General features: G+C 44.9%; 1 protein-coding gene across 1 annotated transcript in view; it reads left to right on the top strand.

Moving 5' to 3' along the window:
• Positions 1 to 20907, top strand: part of CNTN1 (contactin 1) — a 222781-nt gene that overhangs the window by 161027 nt on the left and 40847 nt on the right. Inside the window, exons 14-19 of the mRNA XM_033959145.1 lie at positions 1132 to 1290; positions 3073 to 3222; positions 5218 to 5288; positions 11333 to 11567; positions 15635 to 15738; positions 19866 to 20052. Coding sequence (XP_033815036.1) covers positions 1132 to 1290; positions 3073 to 3222; positions 5218 to 5288; positions 11333 to 11567; positions 15635 to 15738; positions 19866 to 20052 — 906 coding nt within the window. The remainder of the gene's footprint in view (positions 1 to 1131; positions 1291 to 3072; positions 3223 to 5217; positions 5289 to 11332; positions 11568 to 15634; positions 15739 to 19865; positions 20053 to 20907) is intronic.

The following is a 20907-nucleotide window of genomic DNA, read 5'->3' on the forward strand; positions in this document are numbered from 1 at the left end:
CTGGACAATCAGCGAAAATAATTACAATGAAGTCGTCAAATACATGTGGAGAGGGCGGATACAAGTTGAGTGGGAGAAATTGACCAAATAGATTGGAAGGGTGTATATTCTCTTACCCCTCCTAACTCTCTTCATAGTAAATAGTACAATGTTTATAGATAGTGGCGTACCAAGGGAGGGTAGGGGGCGGTCTGCCCCGGGTGCACGCCCCAAGAGGGTGCACAGCTGGCCACCCACCAGGGAAGAGGCTGCCACTGCCGCCATGGGGAACAAGCCGGCGCCGAGTTCTCCCTCCTTTTCTTCCCCACGGGGCCGATCAACTCGCCACCCGACGTCAATTCTGGAGTAGCACAGAGTATTGAGCGCGCCAGCCGTTGCTAAAAACCGCTTTTGCAGTTTTGTAAAAGAGGGGGATAAGAGAGAAAAACCTTTAATTATTTAAAACATTTATAGCCCAGTTCTTTTATCAGAATCCTCTTTTTTCAGGCAGTGGCATCAGTGGTGTACACTATTACTCAAATAATGCACCCTACTGTGTACCTATTGATAATTAGTATTTTCTATTGAGCAATAGTGACACAGAATATTTTTCCTGTTGCTTTAGGTTAAAAATAACATTGAAGATATTATTAATATTTCCCACCTCCTTTAAAATAAATGTATGTCCTTAGAAAAAGATATCAAAGTTGACTTGTTCCCTCTTATTGTAAGGTAATTTTCCATTGGAAGCAATAAGAAATTTTGCTTTTACCAGGTTCATTCTTGGTATTCATGTAGGAAAACTTCATTATATTTGTGTTTCATTAGAATGATTGGAAAATATATTCCTTCAATATGTATTCACGTTGAAGTTATTAATTTACGAGGGGCCGCCGAAAAGTTCTCAGCCCGACCAACAAAGCTGGGGCAATCTCCATCAAGGGCTATACACTCAGTCCAGTTATTTTCACTTTTTTTCATTCTGTCAGAAAAATACGGAATGAAAAAAGTGGAAAATTGTTGGACTAAGTGCATAGCCCTCGATGGAGGCTGCCCCAGCTTTGTTGGTTGGGCTGAGAACTTTTTGGCGGCCCCTCATAGGTATGTTGAGACCATAACTAAATGGTACTTTTTATTCATATTGCATTTCAGGTCCTCCAGGTCCTCCAGGGGGGGTGAGAATAGAAGACATTAGAGATACTTCTGTCATACTAACATGGAGTAGTGGAACAGACAATCACAATCCTATATCTAAGTACACTATCCAGGCAAAGAACATCCTATTTGAAGAATGGAGAGATATCAAGACAGGTATGCCTTGAACCTAGGAATAATAATACACAATTTGTGGGAGCCAAATGGTAGGCTCAGCTGTAAGGCGAAATTTAAAATGATATTTCGTTCCCACAAAAATAAAGCTGCAGTTAGCGCTACCACAGGGCATGTTTAGGCGCCCCACGGTAGTTTTGGCATCTGTGCGCGCTTCTCACTCTAAAGAATAGTTTTTATTTTTTTGCGCTGGGAGTGCGTAGGGGGGAGGAAAGTAGTTTAGCACAATTAGTTACTGCAGCTGCATTGCCCCACGCCAACCAATTACCGCATGATTAGCCTGGGAACTCTTACCGCCTAGAACAGTGTGTCGCAAACTTTTTGAAGCTGCAAGACAGGCGCGGACGTCGATGTGACGAGGCCACACGCATGCATGATGTCATCATATTGACATCTGCACACACACAGAGGCCCTCCAGAAGGAGCTCCGCGCTTGCTAACCCTGGGAGGAGAGGACGAGAGGTGCCAGCTGACTGCCTACAGGACAGGCCTCTCACAACACACATCCTATTTTTTTTAAGAAAAAATATGGTAACCCTAGATTTAAGTGACCAGGAGCTTTTTAGGGCTGCTTAAATCTCTTTGAATATTCACTCCTATATGTGTAATGGTATTGGGAAATGGGGTGTACATGTATATTCTTCTGGCCCAACCCCTTAAACAGTGTCCGCACGCACAGCCCCTTCCCTTTCCATATACCTTTTTATACATACCTTAGTATACGGTTCAAGCTCTTATTGCTGACCTACAAGTGTGTTCATTCTGCAGCCCCTCAGTATCTCTCCTCATTTCTCTCTCCTTATACAACTCCCAGAGAACTCTGTTCCTCAGATAAGTCACTCTTAAAGTTACCCTGCAGGACTCTGCAGGAGAGTCAATAGGGACGTGAGTGACTGGTCCTCAGCAGTTGCTTCTTTATTGATCGGCCAGCCAAGTTGGTGTACCTGAAAATGTTTAGTGAATTGCTGCCTTCCTACATTTGCATGCCGTTTCTCCTCATTTGCATGCATAGATCGTATCGTATCAGAGGATGATTGGTACACAGGTTAGTGAATCGGGTTGGAGGGAAATTGGGTCGCAAAGGGCTCGCAAACTGATCGGTACACGATTGGTTTGCTTAGTGAATCTAGCCCAAAGTCCATAGTCTGTTATTGAGAAAGAAATGGAGGAAGTCACTGCTTGCCCTGAATCGGTAGCATGGAATGTTGCTACTCCTTGGGTTTTGGCCAGGTACTAGGGACCTGGATTGACCACTGTGAGAACGGGCTACTGGGCTTGATAGACCATTGGTCTGACCCAGTAAGGCTATTCTTATGTTCTTATGGATTTTTTTTTTGTTATCGGTTTAATCTAGGAATGTTCTGTTTACCTGATCAAGGCAATCGCGCTACCATTTCCCCTTGGTATGTCTGTGATCAGGTCTACAGAAAACCAACAAAAACAGCAATGACGTTCCAGTCACATAGAGTAACTCCAGCTAATCACACTATGGGGCTCATTTTCAAAAAAGAAAACCCTTCCAATTCACTCTTTTCAAAACCTATTTTCTAGATTTATTTCTGAGCTATTCATCTACAGAGCATCTAAATCTCAAGGGGGCATATAGGAGGTGGGTTAGAACAGGACCAGACCGGGCTAGCTTTAGATCAAACCAACCACTTTGTCCTATTCCTTGACAGCATCAAAACAATAGTCATATCATAGAAAAACTGAACTGCTTATAAAATATGCACTTTTTCTTTAAAAATATTTAATTTCATGCAGAGCCCTCAAAAATTGAAGGAAACATGGAAAGGGCAAAGGTGGTGGATTTAACTCCTTGGATGGAATATGAATTTCGAGTAATAGCAACAAATAGTTTGGGGACCGGAGAACCAAGTTTGCCATCACCGAGAATTAAAACTGACGGTGCTGGTATGTATAATACAGTGTTCACTCTATTAGTTTTACCATTTTCATAGACGCTAGGTAATTTTCTGTGTTTTTTGGATTTTTGCATGTTTCAGGATTGCTATATCTTGTGCACAGCCAGCATTGTCCCAATCCAGGATCTGATATAATTTCCCAGGCCTATCAATTTATCTAGTTCCAGTGGAGACGTCCTAGACCAGTCCTGGATTTCTGACAGCCCTATTTTGATGCATTATGCCACTGGCAGCACTGATTTTGTTAGGCAGAATCTGATATCTTGCTGCCTAGTGTATGTTATGCTGAAAACCATGAAGGTCCTGAAATAGCTGTACCGGGTTTTGAAAAGCCGTCCGGTTGCCCAGACATGTCCTTTAAAACTCCGGACGTCTGGTAACCCTAACACTGCCTGATTCAAAAATTAAATCATTATATACACTGAGTAAGCTGTACACTATTGCCATGGTAGAATATCAAGAGGATAAAGTACATCATATGCAATTCAAAAATGTGCAAAGCCCATAGCTACATTATCTTCATATTATAAAAGCATATTTTAAACAGCTTTAGTGAGTTATGAATCATTAAAACACCTCTAGGGCAGTAATAATAATCCTCTGCACATTCTTAGAGTTGTGGGAAGGTTTATTAGCAGGGGGAAAATGAAGTCAGCTATGTAATAAATCCACAGGAGAAAGTATTTAACATCGGCTACTGCTCTATACGGGGGGATCATTAATTGATCATATAAAATTCACATTTTGCTCTTTGTAAAACTCAGTTCTCTTGAAAAAGCAAAATGATTTTCTTTTTTTTTTAATCTTTATTTATTTTATTTTCAAAAATGATTTTCTTATATACATGCAGAGAGTTCTTACAAATAATTGTAGAGCGCTAGAGTCGCTTAGCAGTGAAGGACAAAGGTGAATAATTGGTACTAGTTGGAATTTACACGCACAACTTTCTAAGCGTTTTCTGTAAGGTGGTGTGTGCAAATCTAGTGTGAGGATCTTAAAAGGGGGCAGGGCCAGGGGAGGAGCATGGGCGGGATGTGGGCATTCCTTAAAGTTAGGCGCATTGTTATAGAATGCGCCTAATCCACACATAACTTAGGTGCAGGTATTTAGGCCTGTTTTTCATTGGTCTAATTGTGTGTGCCTAAATGTTAGTCACGCAGGCGGGTGCTACGTGTGATTCTATAAGTAGCACCTGCCTTTGGAAGCATTTTATAAAATGTGCTAAATTACATTCTTTTCAGCATATAGAATATGGCCCAAGGTATATAAAGAAACCAACTGTAGCCTCTCACAGGAATTCCTGTATTGGGAAATAGGACTTTGGCCCCGATTCACTAACGTCAGTGATCGTTGCTAAACCATCGCCGCTAACCGACCCTGATTCACAAAACAGCCCACTGCATGTTTTTCCCCTCGATCGCCCATTTTCCGATCCAGCCATGCAAATTTGTAAAACCCCATGCAAAATAGCCAAGTGATTGATTCATTAACTTTGCTTGGCTATTTTGCATCGGGTTTTACGATCCTAAAACCTGACTGCTGTAGACCTGTCGGTAACCCACAGGTCTGCCGTTTTTTTGACAGGTCTACCCTGGGGGGAGGGGGTTCAGGGGGGTTTTCCCATGGCACAGATATCTGCTCCATAAAAAAAAAAAAAGAAAAAACCAACAATAGGCAGACCTGTTAAAAAAATGGCTCCCCCCAAAAAAATGCCCCCCCCCCGGCACGCGGTGACCCACAAGTAGCAGGAGGGATACCCATTCCCTCCTGCCAAGACAGTCTCTAAGGATATTCAGCAGCACTATCCAGACTGATTGAATAGCCGCTGATAGCAGTGACTAAGGGAAATATCCAGATCATGATGGCAGCTATCCAGATATTTCCCTTTTAATATCCAGCCAAGAGTCAAACAAACTCTCAGCTGAGGAAATATCTTAAGACATCAATAATGTGGCATTATTTTTTCTTTGTTTTGCCTTTCCAGCTCCTAATGTGGCTCCTTCTGATGTTGGAGGAGGCGGAGGAAGCAATCGTGAGCTGATAATAACGTGGACGGTAGGTTATTAAATTTCACTATCAAGGTAAATTCCTGTCTGCTTGGCCGGCTGGATGTGTGCAACATTTGTTATCCATGCATTATTGTTTTGCATTTGCATTGGTATCAGTCATACAATGGACAACAGGTTTATACATATTGTACATACGGCAACCTACACATGTCCTGCTATGCAGGGCTCGGTCTTGGGCCCGATCCTATTTAACATCTTCATAAGAGACTTGGCTGAGGGGCTTCGAGGTAAAATTACATTATTCGCCGATGACGCCAAACTATGCAACATAGTAGGCAACTGCACAACAGATGAAAGCACAGTGCCCGACAAAAGCTCAATGCCCAACAGTATGACGCAGGACCTACTCCTGCTGGAGCATTGGTCAAAGACTTGGCAACTAACTTTCAATGCCAAAAAATGCAAGGTCATGCACCTTGGCGGCAAAAATCCATGCAGGACTTACACCCTAAATGGTGAGATCCTAGCAAGGACTGTAGCAGAACGTGACTAGGAGGTGATCATTAGCGAAGACATGAAGACTGCCAATCAAGTGGAGAAAGCTTCATCCAGGGCTAGACAAATCATGGGCTGTATCCGTAGAAGTTTCGTCAGCCATAAGCCCGAGGTCATAATGTTGTTGTACAGATCCATGGTGAGACCCCATCTGGAATACTGTGTACAATTCTGGAGGCCGCATTATCAAAAAGATGTACGGAGAGTTGAGTCGGTTCAGCGAATGGCCACCAGGATGGTCTCAGGTCTCAAGGAACGACTGGGTAAGTTGCAGATGTACTCACTCGAGGAACGCAGAGAGAGGGGAGACATGATCGAGACGTTCAAATATGTCACAGGCCGTATCGAGGTGGAAAAGGACCTCTTTTTCCTTAAAGGACCCACGGCAACAAGAGGGCATCCGTTGAAAATCAGGGGTGGGAAATTTCATGGTGACACCAGAAAATATTTCTTCACCGAAAGGGTGGTTGATCGCTGGAATAATCTTCCACAACAGGTAATTGAGGCCAGCAGCGTGCCAGATTTTAAGAAAAGATGGGATTGGCATGTGGGATCTCTTCATGGAGGTAGTTAGGGGTGGGCCATTAGTGTGGGCAGACTAGATGGGCCGTGGCCCTTTTCTGCCGTCATGTTCTATGTTTCTATGTTTCTAACGCAAAATGTTTTGAAATGTTATCTAGACAGATGTCAAAGAGGACAGCCTTGCTGTAAATTTAAACTATTAGGGCTGATTTTCAGTGGCAGTGGTAGAATATGGGTTAATTTAAAGGCTGATGCCACTGTTTAAAATATATATTTAGTGCTCTTGAATATACATATTGACTGACAGCTGCTATGTGAAAGGTAATTTTATAGCTGTACGCATGCAGTCACACGTGCCTTGCACACGTAAGTGAACTGAAAAGTGGCACTTATGTGTGTAAGTGTGATACATACTACTCTGTAAGGGAGTACATAAGTGTTGCAGCATGTGACTGCATAAGGGTATATATGTGGGTGGAACATGGGCAGGAAATGGGCATGTCTTCTTGTAGTAACATGAACGAGGGTGACTCTGGAGTAGGGTTACCATATTTTAGTCCGTAAAACCCTGGATACATGACCCTGCCCCATTCCGTCTCCAGCCCTACCCTGTCCTGCCTCCTGCCCCATTCTGCCCCCAGTCCTGCTCCCACAAAGCCTCCTCTCTTCTCCGACGAGCTCTGGCCATGTCTGGAGGGCCTGGAGCATGCGTGTATGTGTGTGGCGTCATCCGCGGAGGCTCAGAGGCCCTCCAGATGCGGCCGGAGCTTGTTCGGGCTTTCCAAAACCCGGACAAATGCCGGGTTTTGGAAAGTCAGTCCGGGAGCCCGAACGGTCCTCTAAAAAGAGGGCACGTCCCAGTTTTCCCGGACATCTGGTAGCCTAGTTTGGAGCCCAGGTAAGACAGGGCCACACAGCAATTGCAGGTAAAGGAAAGGCACATTTATTAAAGCTATTAGGTTAGGGTTCCTGTTCCATTCACAGGTAGGAGGAAAAAGGTAACATAAAACTATTCTGTAAATGTAACAATGTCCTTGTGTGGCCTACACCTGCAGGTCCACTGTGAAACTTATTGCATCTCAGTGCAGAATACTTTACTTGTTCATGTCCTGGCTCCTCAAGTTTAACAGGGAAGTCTCAAGGAACTACTCAGACCAAAATACAATATCTTTTTAAAGTACAAAATCTAAAAAGTTCCATATGGAACTTGGCCTTCCTGACGGTAGCAGTTCACATATAAGCGGTGGAAGCGCATGTCATGGGATTAGGGTTACCAGATGACCGGATGTGTCCGGACAGCTTTTCAAAATCCGGCACTGTCCGGGTTTTGAAAAGCTTCCTCTTCGGATCGCATCAGGAGGGGACATCCATGCATGCCCTGCCCGACTGATGAGAACAGCCTGAGGGGGGGGGGGGGGAGGTGAGGCTGTGGTGTGGCGTGGGTGTAATGGGTCAGGGATTGGTGGAACTGGGCGGGTTTGGGGATTTGTCTATGGGTCCGGATTTTACGCAAGTAAAATCTGGTAACCCTACATGGGATGCCACTGCTTCTCTCTGGGCCTCCTTAACTTACGTATGGCCTTAGTTTTTATACTTCCTAGACTAGTGGTCTTAAACTCGCGGCCCGGGGGCCACATGCGGCTCACCAGGTTCTACTTTGCGGCCCGCGGTCTGTACTAGTGCTGACCGCTCTTTCCAGTGTCCTCTGGCTTCCCCCCTGGAATCCTACTCTTACCTTCAGATAATTACCTCAGTCTGCAGAGAGGATTGCCGATGCTGTAGCGATCCTTTCAGGCTGCTATTATCCTCAGCAGCACGTTCCCTCTGCCGCAATCCTGAGGAGGGGCGGGACCATGACAGAGGGAACGTGCTGCGGAGGCTGATGGCAGCCTGCAAGGAATGCTACAGCATTGGTAATCCTCTCTGCAGGCTGCGGTAATTAGATGAAACTAAGACCGGGAAACCAGGGGGGGAAGCTGGAGGACGCTGCAGAGAAGGGGGGAACATGCAGGCCTTCGGAGGGGGAAGTAAGATTTATAAACTATAAAGAGTTTTACTTCATGCAAAATTGTCATTTCTTTAATAAGACATTAACTATTTTTGCTGCGGCCCTCTAAATACCTACCAATCCAAAATGTGGCCCTGCAAAGGGTTTGAGTTTGAGACCACTGTCCTAGACCATGCCCTTCTGGGTGGGACTGTAGGTTTTAAGGTGGCTCTAACACTGGAAGAGACTGCTATCAAGGAAGAGAGACAGCATTCTATAGACAACTTCACACTCTCCCATACAAAATACTCTTAAGTTAAACATGTTACATGTTACACTTTTACATGCCCATTTATGCGTGCCATTGATCTGGTGTAAGTAAGCACACCCCTCTTTAGGCACACCAATGCTGGTTTATCCCATTATCCCAGGACAAGCAGGCAGCATATTCTCACATGTGGGTGACATCATCCACGGAAAGAGCAGGAGCCAGAAGGCCTTGAGGCCGGATCTTCAGGCACCTGCACGTCCTGTGAGTTGGTGCTGCATGCCGGTGTCAGATCGAGGTAAGGGCTTGTGATTGGGCAGGCGGGCGATGCCGGTTTGCGGGGGGGGGGTTGTTAGCGAATGGGGGGCATTCGTGGATGGGGGGGGCAAAGCCAGTTCTCGGGGGTGCGCTCGCAAATTGAGTCAACGCTCGGTTTGCGAGGCACGATTTGCTCGAGTGTTTTGCTCGTCTTGCAAAACACTCACAAACCACGTTACTCGCAAACCGAGGTTTGACTGTACTTCCAGACCTTATGCTACTGGGAAAGAAGGAAGAACTCTGGATAAGTTCAGACGCAGAGTGTTCCAAGGTTCTATGATGGCAAATAGGATTTTAAACTACAATTTCCACATGACATTTTATATGAAATCTCTCATCCAAAAATTGTCAAGTTATGACTGAAACATACCATCAGAATACTTTTCTTCTTACCAACATTTAATAAACGATCTCCTAGATACCAGGATGTATATGGTCCGTTCTATATTTGATGCCTTTGATATTACATCTCAATCATCTGCAGTATGAATCGCTGTGCAAAGACAAGCATGGCTATGAATTTCTGATCTAGATGTCAATGATCAGGATCATCTCTCTAATATACCTTATATAAGAGAAGATTTATTTGGAAACTGCATAGAGGAGGCAACACAGAAAGTTAAAAGACATACTGACTACCATATCTTCATCTACATTGTGTCAATCTCAGATGCCACAAAGAAATTCCAGTACCATGTACTGCTCGAGACAAAGATATCACCAGCATTCTACTTCAAACCACACAATGGCTCAATGGTGACCCAGACAACAGAGGCAGCAGAAAATCTCTGCATAATCTCAGTTCAAACAGCAGCAGTCTTTTTGACTTCCTCCTAGAGAGATTAGTCGGTGTTTCTCAACCTCTGCCTCAGACTCTACCAATTGGAGGTTGACTCATTTATTATCATCAATGCTGGTCCCTCATAATATCAGATCATTGGGTTCTTCGAGTAGTGAGTCAGGCCTATGTAGCAGAGGACCCTCCTTCACCAAGAGCTCTCAGCCCTCCTCCAGCTCAATGCCATAAAACAAGTTCCTCTGCAGGAGAGGGGCCAAAGGTTATATTCCTAGACCTCCAAGCTCTCAACAAATACTTGGTAAAGGAGAAGTTTTGCATGGTCTCACTGGGAACCTTCTTACTATTATTAAAGAAGAACGTCTGACTTAGTTAGCTTAGCGGGGTTTAAAAAGGTTTGGATGATTTCCTAAAAGAGAAGTCCATAGGCCATTATTGAGATGGCTTTTGGAAATCCACTGCTTATTCCTTGGATGAGCAGCATAGAATCTGTTTTGCCACTTGGGATCTAGCTAGGTTTGTGAGACCTGGGTTGGCCACTGTTGAAAACAGAATACTGGGCTTGATGGACCTTTGATCTGTCCCAATATGGCAATTCATATCTTCTTATGACTCTGCTTTCTAAACCACAAAGAAGTGTACAATCATATTCCCATTCTACCCCCTTACATAACTTCGCTTTCAACTGGGAACACACCACTTTCAATACATCTCCCTTCATATTCATGAATATTAAAAAATTGCAAATAACTTTAGGAGCCCCATCCTGACTCCCTCTTCCCACATCCCTCCACTGCTTACCTTTGAAACCCTGGTGGTATAGCAGTGAAGTAGGGAAGGAGCAATCTTCCTTCCCTCCTGCCCCATGCAGATCTGCTATCAAAAATGGCTGCGTCAGGTCTCTGCATTTAGTCTTCCAACCAATTTTACTTTTTCTCTCTAATTTTATTGAAGTAATTTTTAACTTCCCTTTCCCTCTGTATCTCCCTTATATGTCTCTTTAACTTTTAAATAATTTGGAGTTCTTATCCCTCTCTTCCCTTATGTTCTTAGTTTTGTTACGTTTGTCCATAGTCTTGTCAGACCTGATTTTTGTTATTTATTGTATTGTTCCCCACATTTTGTAACTTTATTATGTACATCGCTTAGAATTATGATTAAGCGATTAATCAAATCTCCATTAAACTTGAAACTTGAAACTTAACTGCCTCTGCACTATACGATTAGTGCAGGGGGGGAGGTTTCCATGTGTGGAGCTTGGGCAGAACCAGTACTTAACTGGTTAGTAATTATATTCAATCTGTTAACTGTCTAAGTAAGCAGCTAAAGTTAGGATAGCAAAAAGGCTGTTCTAACTTCATCCCGAGCTAACCAGACACTGGATGGTGACCAGTTAACATCTGGATGACTGCACATACTGGAGCCTGGACATGGCCAGACTTTGAATATCTGGACTAAATTCTGTTTGCGATGACCCCAATTTTATATATTTGTTGCCCCTACCCATAATGGCTAAGGAGACCGCTGACCATTGCCAGCTATGGGTAGTAGCAATATTTAGCTACTGTTCATGTTACCAAGCCATTTACATTAACAACCTGATTTACTGCATATAACATGTTCTTTCTTCTTTTGCTTCTGCAGCCCTTGTCAAGAGAGTACCACTTTGGAAACAATTTTGGCTATATTGTTGCCTTTAAGCCATATGGTGAAAAAGAATGGAGGAAGGTTACGGTCACCGATCCCGATAGTGGCAAATATGTTCACAAAGATGAGAAAATGAGCCCTTCGACACAGTTTCAAGTGAAAATAAAAGCATACAACAACAAAGGAGATGGGCCATTTAGCAATACGGGTGTCATTTATTCAGCACAAGATCGTAAGAAAAAATAATTTAATGACTAAAGTGGCTTATAATGCATGAACAATTCAGGATAAGAATGAATACATGTTCATAAAATCTATCCCCACTTCCTCTACTGTCCCCCGATAGTCGGCCCTTAGTGATCAGCATTTCTTTGAAATACAAGCTACTAGGGGTGTAGCCACCATTGAGTAAGTCTGGCAAAATACCCAGAGCTGCTTGATAGTAGGGGCCACCTAATCTGAACTCCCCCCGCCCCTTCCATGCACCAAAGTTTGGCATATCTCCCTCCTCTTCCATGCTCAGCCACTTATTCATCTGCCGGGTCCTCCACAGCTATAGCATCAGAGACAGCACTAAAAGCTGCCTATTTGGCCTGCTGGACTTTTCCTCTACTGAATATTCCCACACCGATGTAACTTCATGTGGTTGAGTTGCGGTAGAGGAAAGGCCCCATCAGCCAGAGAAACAGCCTTTAGCACTGTCTGTTATGCTGTAGCTCTGGAGGACGCTGCAAGCAGGTAAGTAGCTGAGCACAGAAGAGTAGGGGGGAAGGCACTGGAATTTTGAGAAGGGATGCACGAAGCTCATCTTCATCCTTCTGCCAGGGCCCACTGAATCCTACCTACCCCACTTCAGGCTACTGTGCATTCTTATTTCCAGCTATTTGGTACTTGACCGTGCCGTGATAACAATGGTTGTCTTTCTGAGTAGAACGCAACTGCCAGCACTCATCCAAGTAACAGCAATATTCAGACTTGTACATAAATAAAGTTAGGTCGTCCTTTGTGCTGCCCTAACTTTGCTCTGAGAGTTACATGATTAGTAGACTGAATGTTGTCACTAACCAGGTAACTCCCAGCTCTGTCTCCCCCAGAGAGCTCTAGCACTAAAGTGTGCACTGAAATCAATCAAAAGAAAAACAACAGGGAACCAATTGACTCAAACACTTTTATTAGACTTTTAGGTATAAAAAGGGGATTTTCAACCTATAGCTGTCCTGCTACCACCAGGCTCCCCCCAACAACCTCCCGCACTTTGAACTGAAGGACGGCGGGAGGGATTCCCAGTCCCTTCTACCGCCCGAGGTCCCCACACCCCCAACAGCTCCCCTGACACCTCCTACACTTTGAACTGAAAGACGGCAGGAGGGATGCCCACTGTATAAATTTATTATAAAGGCACCCTTTATAAAATTGCACTTCATAAAATTATCCTCTGTATTTTTTAGAATACATTTTATATGAACTACAGTTTTAAAATCAATTGAAAATATTAGAAGCAAATATTTACCTCATAATATCACTGTGCTTATCTTAACTCAGTAATGGATGAAGCAGACCTCGCATTAGTGTATCAGGCCTTTATAGAGACACAAATTTGGGTTATTAATTGCTACTGAAAGACAAATAGCAGGAGCATCTAAGATTCCTTGGTTACCTTGGATACTTTTCATAGGAAAATTAGCAGATTTTTTTTCCCCTCAGAACAATGGCTTTCCTAATGCTGAGATGAGTGAAATTCCAGTTTTCTGGAGCTCAAGTAGAAATGACTGTTGCAGTTTGTGTCAAAAGATTTCTTTTGCACCTTTAACAATATGGCATCTAAGATAGGTATTATATTTATGCTTGGCATTTTAAAATAAATCCAGCTGAGATATAAGTAGAATCCTTAAGGAAGAAAGGAAGGACCAGTGTGGGCTACCATTAAGACGTACTATTTTACTTTTACATTACATAAAATGGAACCAGTGCTAAACTAGCATGAGTTAGTGGCAAAATAATATATCTTAACTAGGGTTACCAGATTTTACTCGTGTAATATCTGGACCCATAGCCCCCAGGCCTGTCCAGTTCCACCCAGCCCCACCCTGTTACGTCCAAGTCACGCCCTGTACCACACAAGCCCTGCCCCCTCAACCTGTTCTCGTCCTCGGGACCGCATCGGGAGGGCATATGCGCAGATACAATGTGATGATGTCACACGCAAGCACATGATGTCACCACGTTGCATCTGAACATATGCAGACGCCCTCCTGACGCAGTCCCGAGGTAGAAGCTTTTCAAAACCCAAAGTGCCGGCTAGTAACCCTAATCTTAAGAGTAGCCCCTAAATTGTTTGCTATTCATTATAAACCCAATACAGTTGACCCTCCGTGTCTGCAGGGGATTGCCTCCTGGACCCTCGGTGGATACCAAAATCCATGGGTGCTCATCTCTTAATTTCCTCCCTCTTAAGAACATAAGAATTGCCGCTGCTAGGTCAGACCAGTGGTCCATCGTGTCCAGCAGTCTGCTCCCGCGGCGACCCTTAGGTCAAAGACCAGTGCCCTAATTGAGTCTAGCCTTACCTGCGTATGTTCTGGTTCAGCAGGAACTTGTCTAACTTTGTCTTGAACACCTGAAGGGTGCTTTCCCCTATAACAGCCTCTGGAAGAGTGTTCCAGATTTCTACCACTCTCTGGGTAAAGAAGAACTTCCTTACGTTTGTACGGAATCTATCTCCTTTTAACTTTAGAAGTGGCCCTCACACTGCAAGATCTGGCATCTCACATCTCACTTTCTCTCTCAGGTCCCCTGCACCCCAGTGTACCTTTGCAGCCTGTCTTCAGCCCTGCAGCAACAGCAACAGCTATACTCAAAGGCTGCCTGTGACCTGCACTGGACCTTTCCCTCTGATCTGGCCCACCCATGAAGTTGCATTAGAAGGGGCAAGCCAGGTCAGAGGAAAAGACTCTGTGCAGGCCATAGCCTTTGAGTAAGATAGCCAGAGTAAAGTTGAAGGAAAGAAGAGGAAGGAGAGAGACTCTGAGGGAAAGGAAAACAGGGAAATAGATGCTGGACTTAGGAAGGGGAAATAGAAAGAAAAGAGGGGCAGATGTGGAGCAAAGGGGAGGAGGAAGAGAGGGAGAAATGCTGAATGAGAGGGGCTATGGAGGAAGCAAAGAAAGAGAGAGAGAGAGAGAAAGAAAGATGTACTGGATTAGACCAGAGAATAAAGAGGAGAGATACTGGACCAATGGAGGAAGGGAGAAAGAAATGCCTGCCCATCAGGTGACGGGGGTATAAGAGGAAGGGAAGAAAGAGGGAAGAAGCTGGATAGAGAAAGGAGAGAGACACAGAGAAGAGATGCTAGACACAAGAGAGATAAGGACACTGAGGGATGATGCTGAATATGAAGGGAAAATAGGGGCATTGAGGGGCAGATTCTGTATTGGACACTGGTCTCAGCAGCCACCTAAGCAGCTGCTAAGAATCACACACCGGCGTCCTAAACATAATTATGTCTACCCTAACAGACAGACACCTAACCCCCATCTAACTGGCCCAATTCTCTAACTGGCGTCCATGTCACAGGTGCCGGTTAGAGAATCGCATTGCCATCAGCTTATCACGGCAAGGGAATCCCCCTGCTGTGATCAGCTGAGCTGCTGTGGCAGGGACCCCCGTGAAGTTCCCCATCAAGAGGGCCCCCCATGATGTTCCCCATCAGGAGGGCTGCCACCACCAAACCATCCCTGAGAATGTCTGCAGCAGGAGGGATGCCCACTCCCTCCTGCTGCTATCCCCTTGGAACCACTGCCACCCCCCCCTGGAATATCCCCATAAGGATGAACCCCCACCACCCCCCGACACAACTATCTCTACCCCGACTACTTCCCCCACCCCCTCATACCTGTAAGTAGAAAGTCCGGCTGGAGGGATGCTCACACCCTCCAGCAGGCCTGCTACTCCAAAATGGTGGGCCTTCCCCTTCCCGGTACATTCTGGAATGCACTGGGGAGGGGCCTAGGGCTCCAATTCCCTCAGATGCCTAAGAACCCTTCCATAGGAGAGGCATTAGGCACCTAGTCCAACCGGAGTCTTAGGCCTCATTCCCAGTGTAACCTGGGATGCAGTGGGAGTGGCCTAAAACTCCGATTGGCCAGATACCTCAGGCCAATCGGAGTCTTAGGCCACGAATGTGAGGGCTTCTATTTCATATCCAGCCTGGTTCACCATTTTGCCTAATCTTGACTACAGAAGAACAGAATGGTAAGAAATGCACGTAATTGTTACCCTTCTGCTCTGTCCATCTTCTAGCCCCAATCAGCTATCCTGAAGATGTACGTGTCGAAGTTTTAACATCCTATGAGGTTTTGGTGTATTGGAAAATGGTCTATCTGCAGTCTGTTGAAGGGTATCAGGTGAGTCTGTCTTTCATTTGCAAATGTATACGCATTTCTCCAGGTTAATGTGATTGATTCTTTACTATTATAGCCACCCTAATAATCTCTTGATGATTGTTTGATCATAGTAACACAAATATTCTATTATGATTTATGATTTATTGTTTTGATATATGAGGGGGGTGTCAGGTCAAAACAGCGGAAGACAAAGGCGCGCGCCGACAACTGAGCGCAGCGCGGAGGCACGTGCCGAAGAAAATAACTGTTTTTAGGGGCTCCGATGAGGGTGTGTGGGGGGGAACCCCCCACGTTACTTTATACAGATTGTGCCGCGTTGTGGGGGCGTTGTGGGGGGTTTGGGGGGTTGTAACCCCCCACATTTTACTGAAAACTTCACTTTTTCCCTAAAAACAAGGAAAAAGTAAAGTTTACAGTATAATGAGGGGAGTTACAACCCCCCAAACCACCCACAACATCGCCGCGATCTATATTAAGTAAAGTGGGGGGGCTCCCCAACAAAAACCCCCGTCGGAGCCCCTAAAAACTGTCATTTTCTTCGGCGCGCGCCTCCGTCTTGCGCTCAGTTGTCGACGCGCGCCTTTGTCTTCCGCGGTTTTGTCTATGAACCATGAGGGGATGCTGAATAGTTTTCAGCCCAACCAAGAAGAGAATGATGTGGATATGGTTCAATCAATGATATGAAACAATGTGAAAACATAGAATTTCATTTCTGCAGATTGGCACTTAACGAAATAACACTCTTTTCAGCTACAGTGGCAAAATAATGCTCAGAATTTAGGAAGTTGGTTGGTTGGGCTGAGAACTTTTCAGCACCCCCTCATATGTAATAAAAGTGAGCCAAGTATAGAACAATAAAGCCATCACTGATGAGGTTGGCTCTTATTGGTGGAATGAGGTATTATGACATCACAATGTCGGTTCTGGTTACCAGACACTGAAACTCTTCACACTACAAGGGGGTGCTGAAAAGTTCTCAGCCCAGCCAAGAAGAGAATGACATGAATATGGTTCAATCAATGATCTGAAACAATGTGAAAACATAGAATTTCATTTCTGCAGATTGGCACTTAACGAATTGACACTCTTTTCAGCTACAGTGGCAAAATAATGCTTAGAATTTAGGAAGTTGGTTGGTTGAGCTGAGAACTTTTCAGCACCCCCTCATGCCGCAAAGAAGTTAAAGAAACTGAAATCATGAAAAAAACATAGGGTCCCTTTTACAATGCTGCAGTATGCAGTAATTCATGCTTACTATAGCCAAAGATGGTGTACCGAGGGGCATGCTGAGGCATCCCATGATAATTTCAGGATGTGCACGTGCTACCCTAGTGCTAAAAATATATCTTTATTTTTTTATGGTGGTGGCATGTCTTGGAACAGAGAGTGGGTTTGTTCTGCGCTAAACGGTTAATGCACTACATTGCTGTACGGTAACAAATTAGCGTGTGAACCTTTACTACCTATATAGTCGCTGGTGGTAAGAACTCATGCACTAATCTGTTTTAAAGGCCGTGCACTAATGGCAAAATCAGCATGTAGCCATTAATAGAAAAAATGGAAAATTCTGCCATTTTACCCCAGCGGTAAAAATGGTCTTAGCGCAGAGAAAACCCCAATATAAAGGTGTATTAAGGCCATTTTTTTACTGCTGTTTGGCAAAAGGGTCCCAAAGTACTGTAAAGTAAAAATGTGAAATACATTGTAAGCAAGTATAAATAAGAAGGTGGCAATTCTATAAAATGGTGCCAAGATTTAGGTGCCCCAATCAGTGGCGTAGTAAGGTGGGGACGGACCGCCTTGGCACTCTCTCGGTGAGGGTGCCGGCACTTCCCCCCACACCACGCTCATGCCCTCCCTTCCCCCCCCACCGTACCTCTTTAAAATCTTTGCCAGCACGAGCAACTCTTTCCTGCTGCTCATGCAGGCCTGGCTCCCTCTGAAATCATTTCCGTGTCACGTCAGAGGAAAAGCCAGTGCAAGCAGTAGGCCGGAGAAACTGCTTGAGCTGGTGAAGATTTAAAGAGGTATGGGGGTGGGAAGGGAGGGCATAGAGGACATGAGGGTGGCGCGGAAGGAGAGGAGAGGGTTATGCCACAAGCCCCACTGCCCTGTGATTAGCACCAGTTCTAGAGCAGCATCTAGCACCAAGATTCCTTTATAGAAATAAGAGTGTAATTCGGCAATGGTGAAACTAAACTTGGGATCCAACAATTAACCCAAGTCAATGGCAGTCATAATTGTTGGCACCCAAGTGTGCCCTGAAGTGCATGTAATTTGTGGTATTCTATAAGTTACATGCATACCTCAGATAAAAGCCCATGACCCACCTATGACTGTGCCCCCTCAAACTCATATGCTAAGCAATTTTGGCACATATATTAAAGACTAGCGCCTAGCACTTATGCACATAAAGGCCAATTTGTGGTGGCAATCAGATGCATAAGTGCCAGTATCCTATAACTTATGTGCCTGATATTCAGACCCAGAACCAGCTCAACCATGAGACAACGTGAGGTTCTGGCCCAGAGCACTGGAGATACAGGGCATCAGAATCGCTAGACCTTGAGCTTAACACCTGCTTCACCTTGTCCAGAGCTATCTCTCTCGGTCTGATTTTTCTCCCTTCTCTTTCAAGCCTCTAGTCCGGCATTGCTCCCTCTTATCTCTCCCTCCCTTCTCCTTCCCCTACAGCCCTCTAAACATTACCTTGCGTACTGGTAGCAACAGTATGTACAGCAGGCTGATTTCGGGCAGCCCTGGGTTTTCCCTCTGCCATATCCTGCCTGCAATTTCCCAGGGCTGGCCAAAAGCAGCTTGCTGTGTATGCTATTGCTACCGGCAACATGTAAGGCAACCTTTCTAGTTACCTGCTGAAGATGGAAAATAATAGTCTACAATTTCAGAAGAAGCTAAAAATGTAGATTTGTGAGTGATTCCTTTCTTAGGTCAATCAGGGACTTCCTTAGGCTAGTCCCTAAGGAAGTCCCTGATTGGCACAGGTGCCTCAGGCCCCTCCTAAGGGAGGAGCCTGAGGCGCCTGAGGCAATCAGGGCCTTTGGCCCCTCCCCGTGCATCACATGATGCACCGGGGTGGGTCGCATCGCTGGAGGCCTACAGAGCAGGAGGGACTGAGCACCGCTCCTGTTCCCAACTTTTACATGTATGGGGAGGGTGATGGGAACGGGAATGGGGAGGGATGTCCAGTGGCAGGAGGGAGTAGGCATCCCTCCTGCCATTTGTTGATGGCAGCAGGAGGCATTTTTTGGTTTGGAGAAGGGGAAGGAGGCTTTTTTTTCTTTTGTTTTTTATTTGCCAGATATTTTGCGTGTGTAATACATGCAAATTATCTGACCCATTAAAATAAATGAAAAAAAAAAAGCCGGCAGAAGCCCTGACAGCAGTGACAGGAGGCTGCTTCTCCTGTCACTACTTTCAGGGTTCTGCCCTGATTCAATCACTCACTGAGCGATTGAGTCAGGGAGTTTGCATGCAAATGATTTGCACCTCCATGCACCCCCCCCCCATCCTGAATCGGCACCCCAACCCAATACTCCCCAACACCCCCTGAACCCCTAGTACCTCACCCTGACACCCCCTATGCCTGTTTAGGAAGACTGGCAAGAGGGATGCCTATTCCCTCCTGCCGGTAGGCCTGCCTCTCCAAATTGGCAAGCCTTCCCTTTCCTGGTGCAACCTGGTTTTACACCCGGGGAGGGGGGTCAAATGCTCTGATTGGCCTAGATACCTAAGGCCCCTCCCATAGGAAGGGTCTTAGGCACCTGGGCCAATCAGGGACTTAGGCCCCCTTCCCGGTGCATCCTAAGACTCCAATTGGCCCAGATAACATGGCATAGCCATAGGTGCAATTTGCTTCCAATGTGTTTCTGTCATAAAATTCCTTCAGTATTGAGGCAAACTGAATCTTTGCTGTCCTTTACGAAATACCTCAAATCTTTTCTATTTAAGAGGACTTTGGGCTGATTTCTGAATTGTCTATTGTTTTTATAGTGTTTGGTTTTATGTTTTATTATGTAATGTGATTTTGTAACTCACATGTTTCAGATAGGTGGAATATAAGTTTTTAGAAATAAATAAACCAAATAACTCAGCATGTTTATTTGCAGGTTCGTTACTGGCGTGTTAAAGATAAAGAAGCAGCTGCGCAGAGAGTACAAGTAATCGGTGCTGTTAACTCAACCAAACTTGAAAATCTCTTGCCAAATACACGCTACATTTTAGAAGTTAGGGCTTTCAACAGTGCAGGAGATGGGCCTCCCAGTCCTCATATTGATGTTACTACAAAAAAAGCACGTGAGTGCAGAAGCCTTATATTTGCATTGAAATGTAAAATAAGACAAACCGTGTTCTTTATTCTTGAGTTTAAAAGTTATAAATATTAGACACTGGGGCAATTCTATCAAGGGTGCTAAAAGTTAGGTGCCAGTATTCTAATGGCAAATTTGTGCACCTGATTCATTATACAATACTAGCATAGCCAGCAAATTGGGCACCTAAATTTATGCACCACCACTTATATTTATTCTTTGGCAGGTGTAAATAGATGCACCCACATGCAGCAGTTGAACATAAGAACATAAGAAGTTGCCTTCACTGGGTCAGACCAGAGGTCCATCGCGCCCAGCGGTCCGCTCCCGCGGCGGCCCATCAGGTCCATGACCTGTGAAGTGGTTTCTGACTAATCCTATAACCTACCTCTGCTTCTATCTGTACCCCTCAATCCCCTTTTCTTTTAGGAACCTATCTAGATCCTCCTTGAACCCCTGTAGCGTGCTCTGGCCTATCACAGCCTCCGGGAGCGCGTTCCATGTGTCCCCCACCCTCTGAGTGAAAAAGAACTTCCTAGCATTTGTTCTAAACCTGTCCTTTTTCAATTTCTCTGAGTGCCCCCTTGTACTTGTGGCTCCCCACAGCCTGAAGAATTTGTCCCTATCTACCTTCTCTATGCCCTTCATGATTTTGAAGGTTTCTATCATGTCTCCTCTAAGTCTCCACTTTTCCAGGGAGAATAGAACATCTAACAGTATTCAATAAAGCATGCATTTACAGTAAATAGCCAGAACGCCTACGATCTGCCCATGCTTCTGTGCAGTTACATGCTAGGATAAAGTTCAAAAAAGGGTTTATATCCCAGCTATTTTCAAATAG

The sequence above is a fragment of the Geotrypetes seraphini genome, chromosome 9, assembly GCF_902459505.1.
Source record: "Geotrypetes seraphini chromosome 9, aGeoSer1.1, whole genome shotgun sequence".
Lineage (NCBI taxonomy): Eukaryota > Metazoa > Chordata > Amphibia > Gymnophiona > Dermophiidae > Geotrypetes > Geotrypetes seraphini.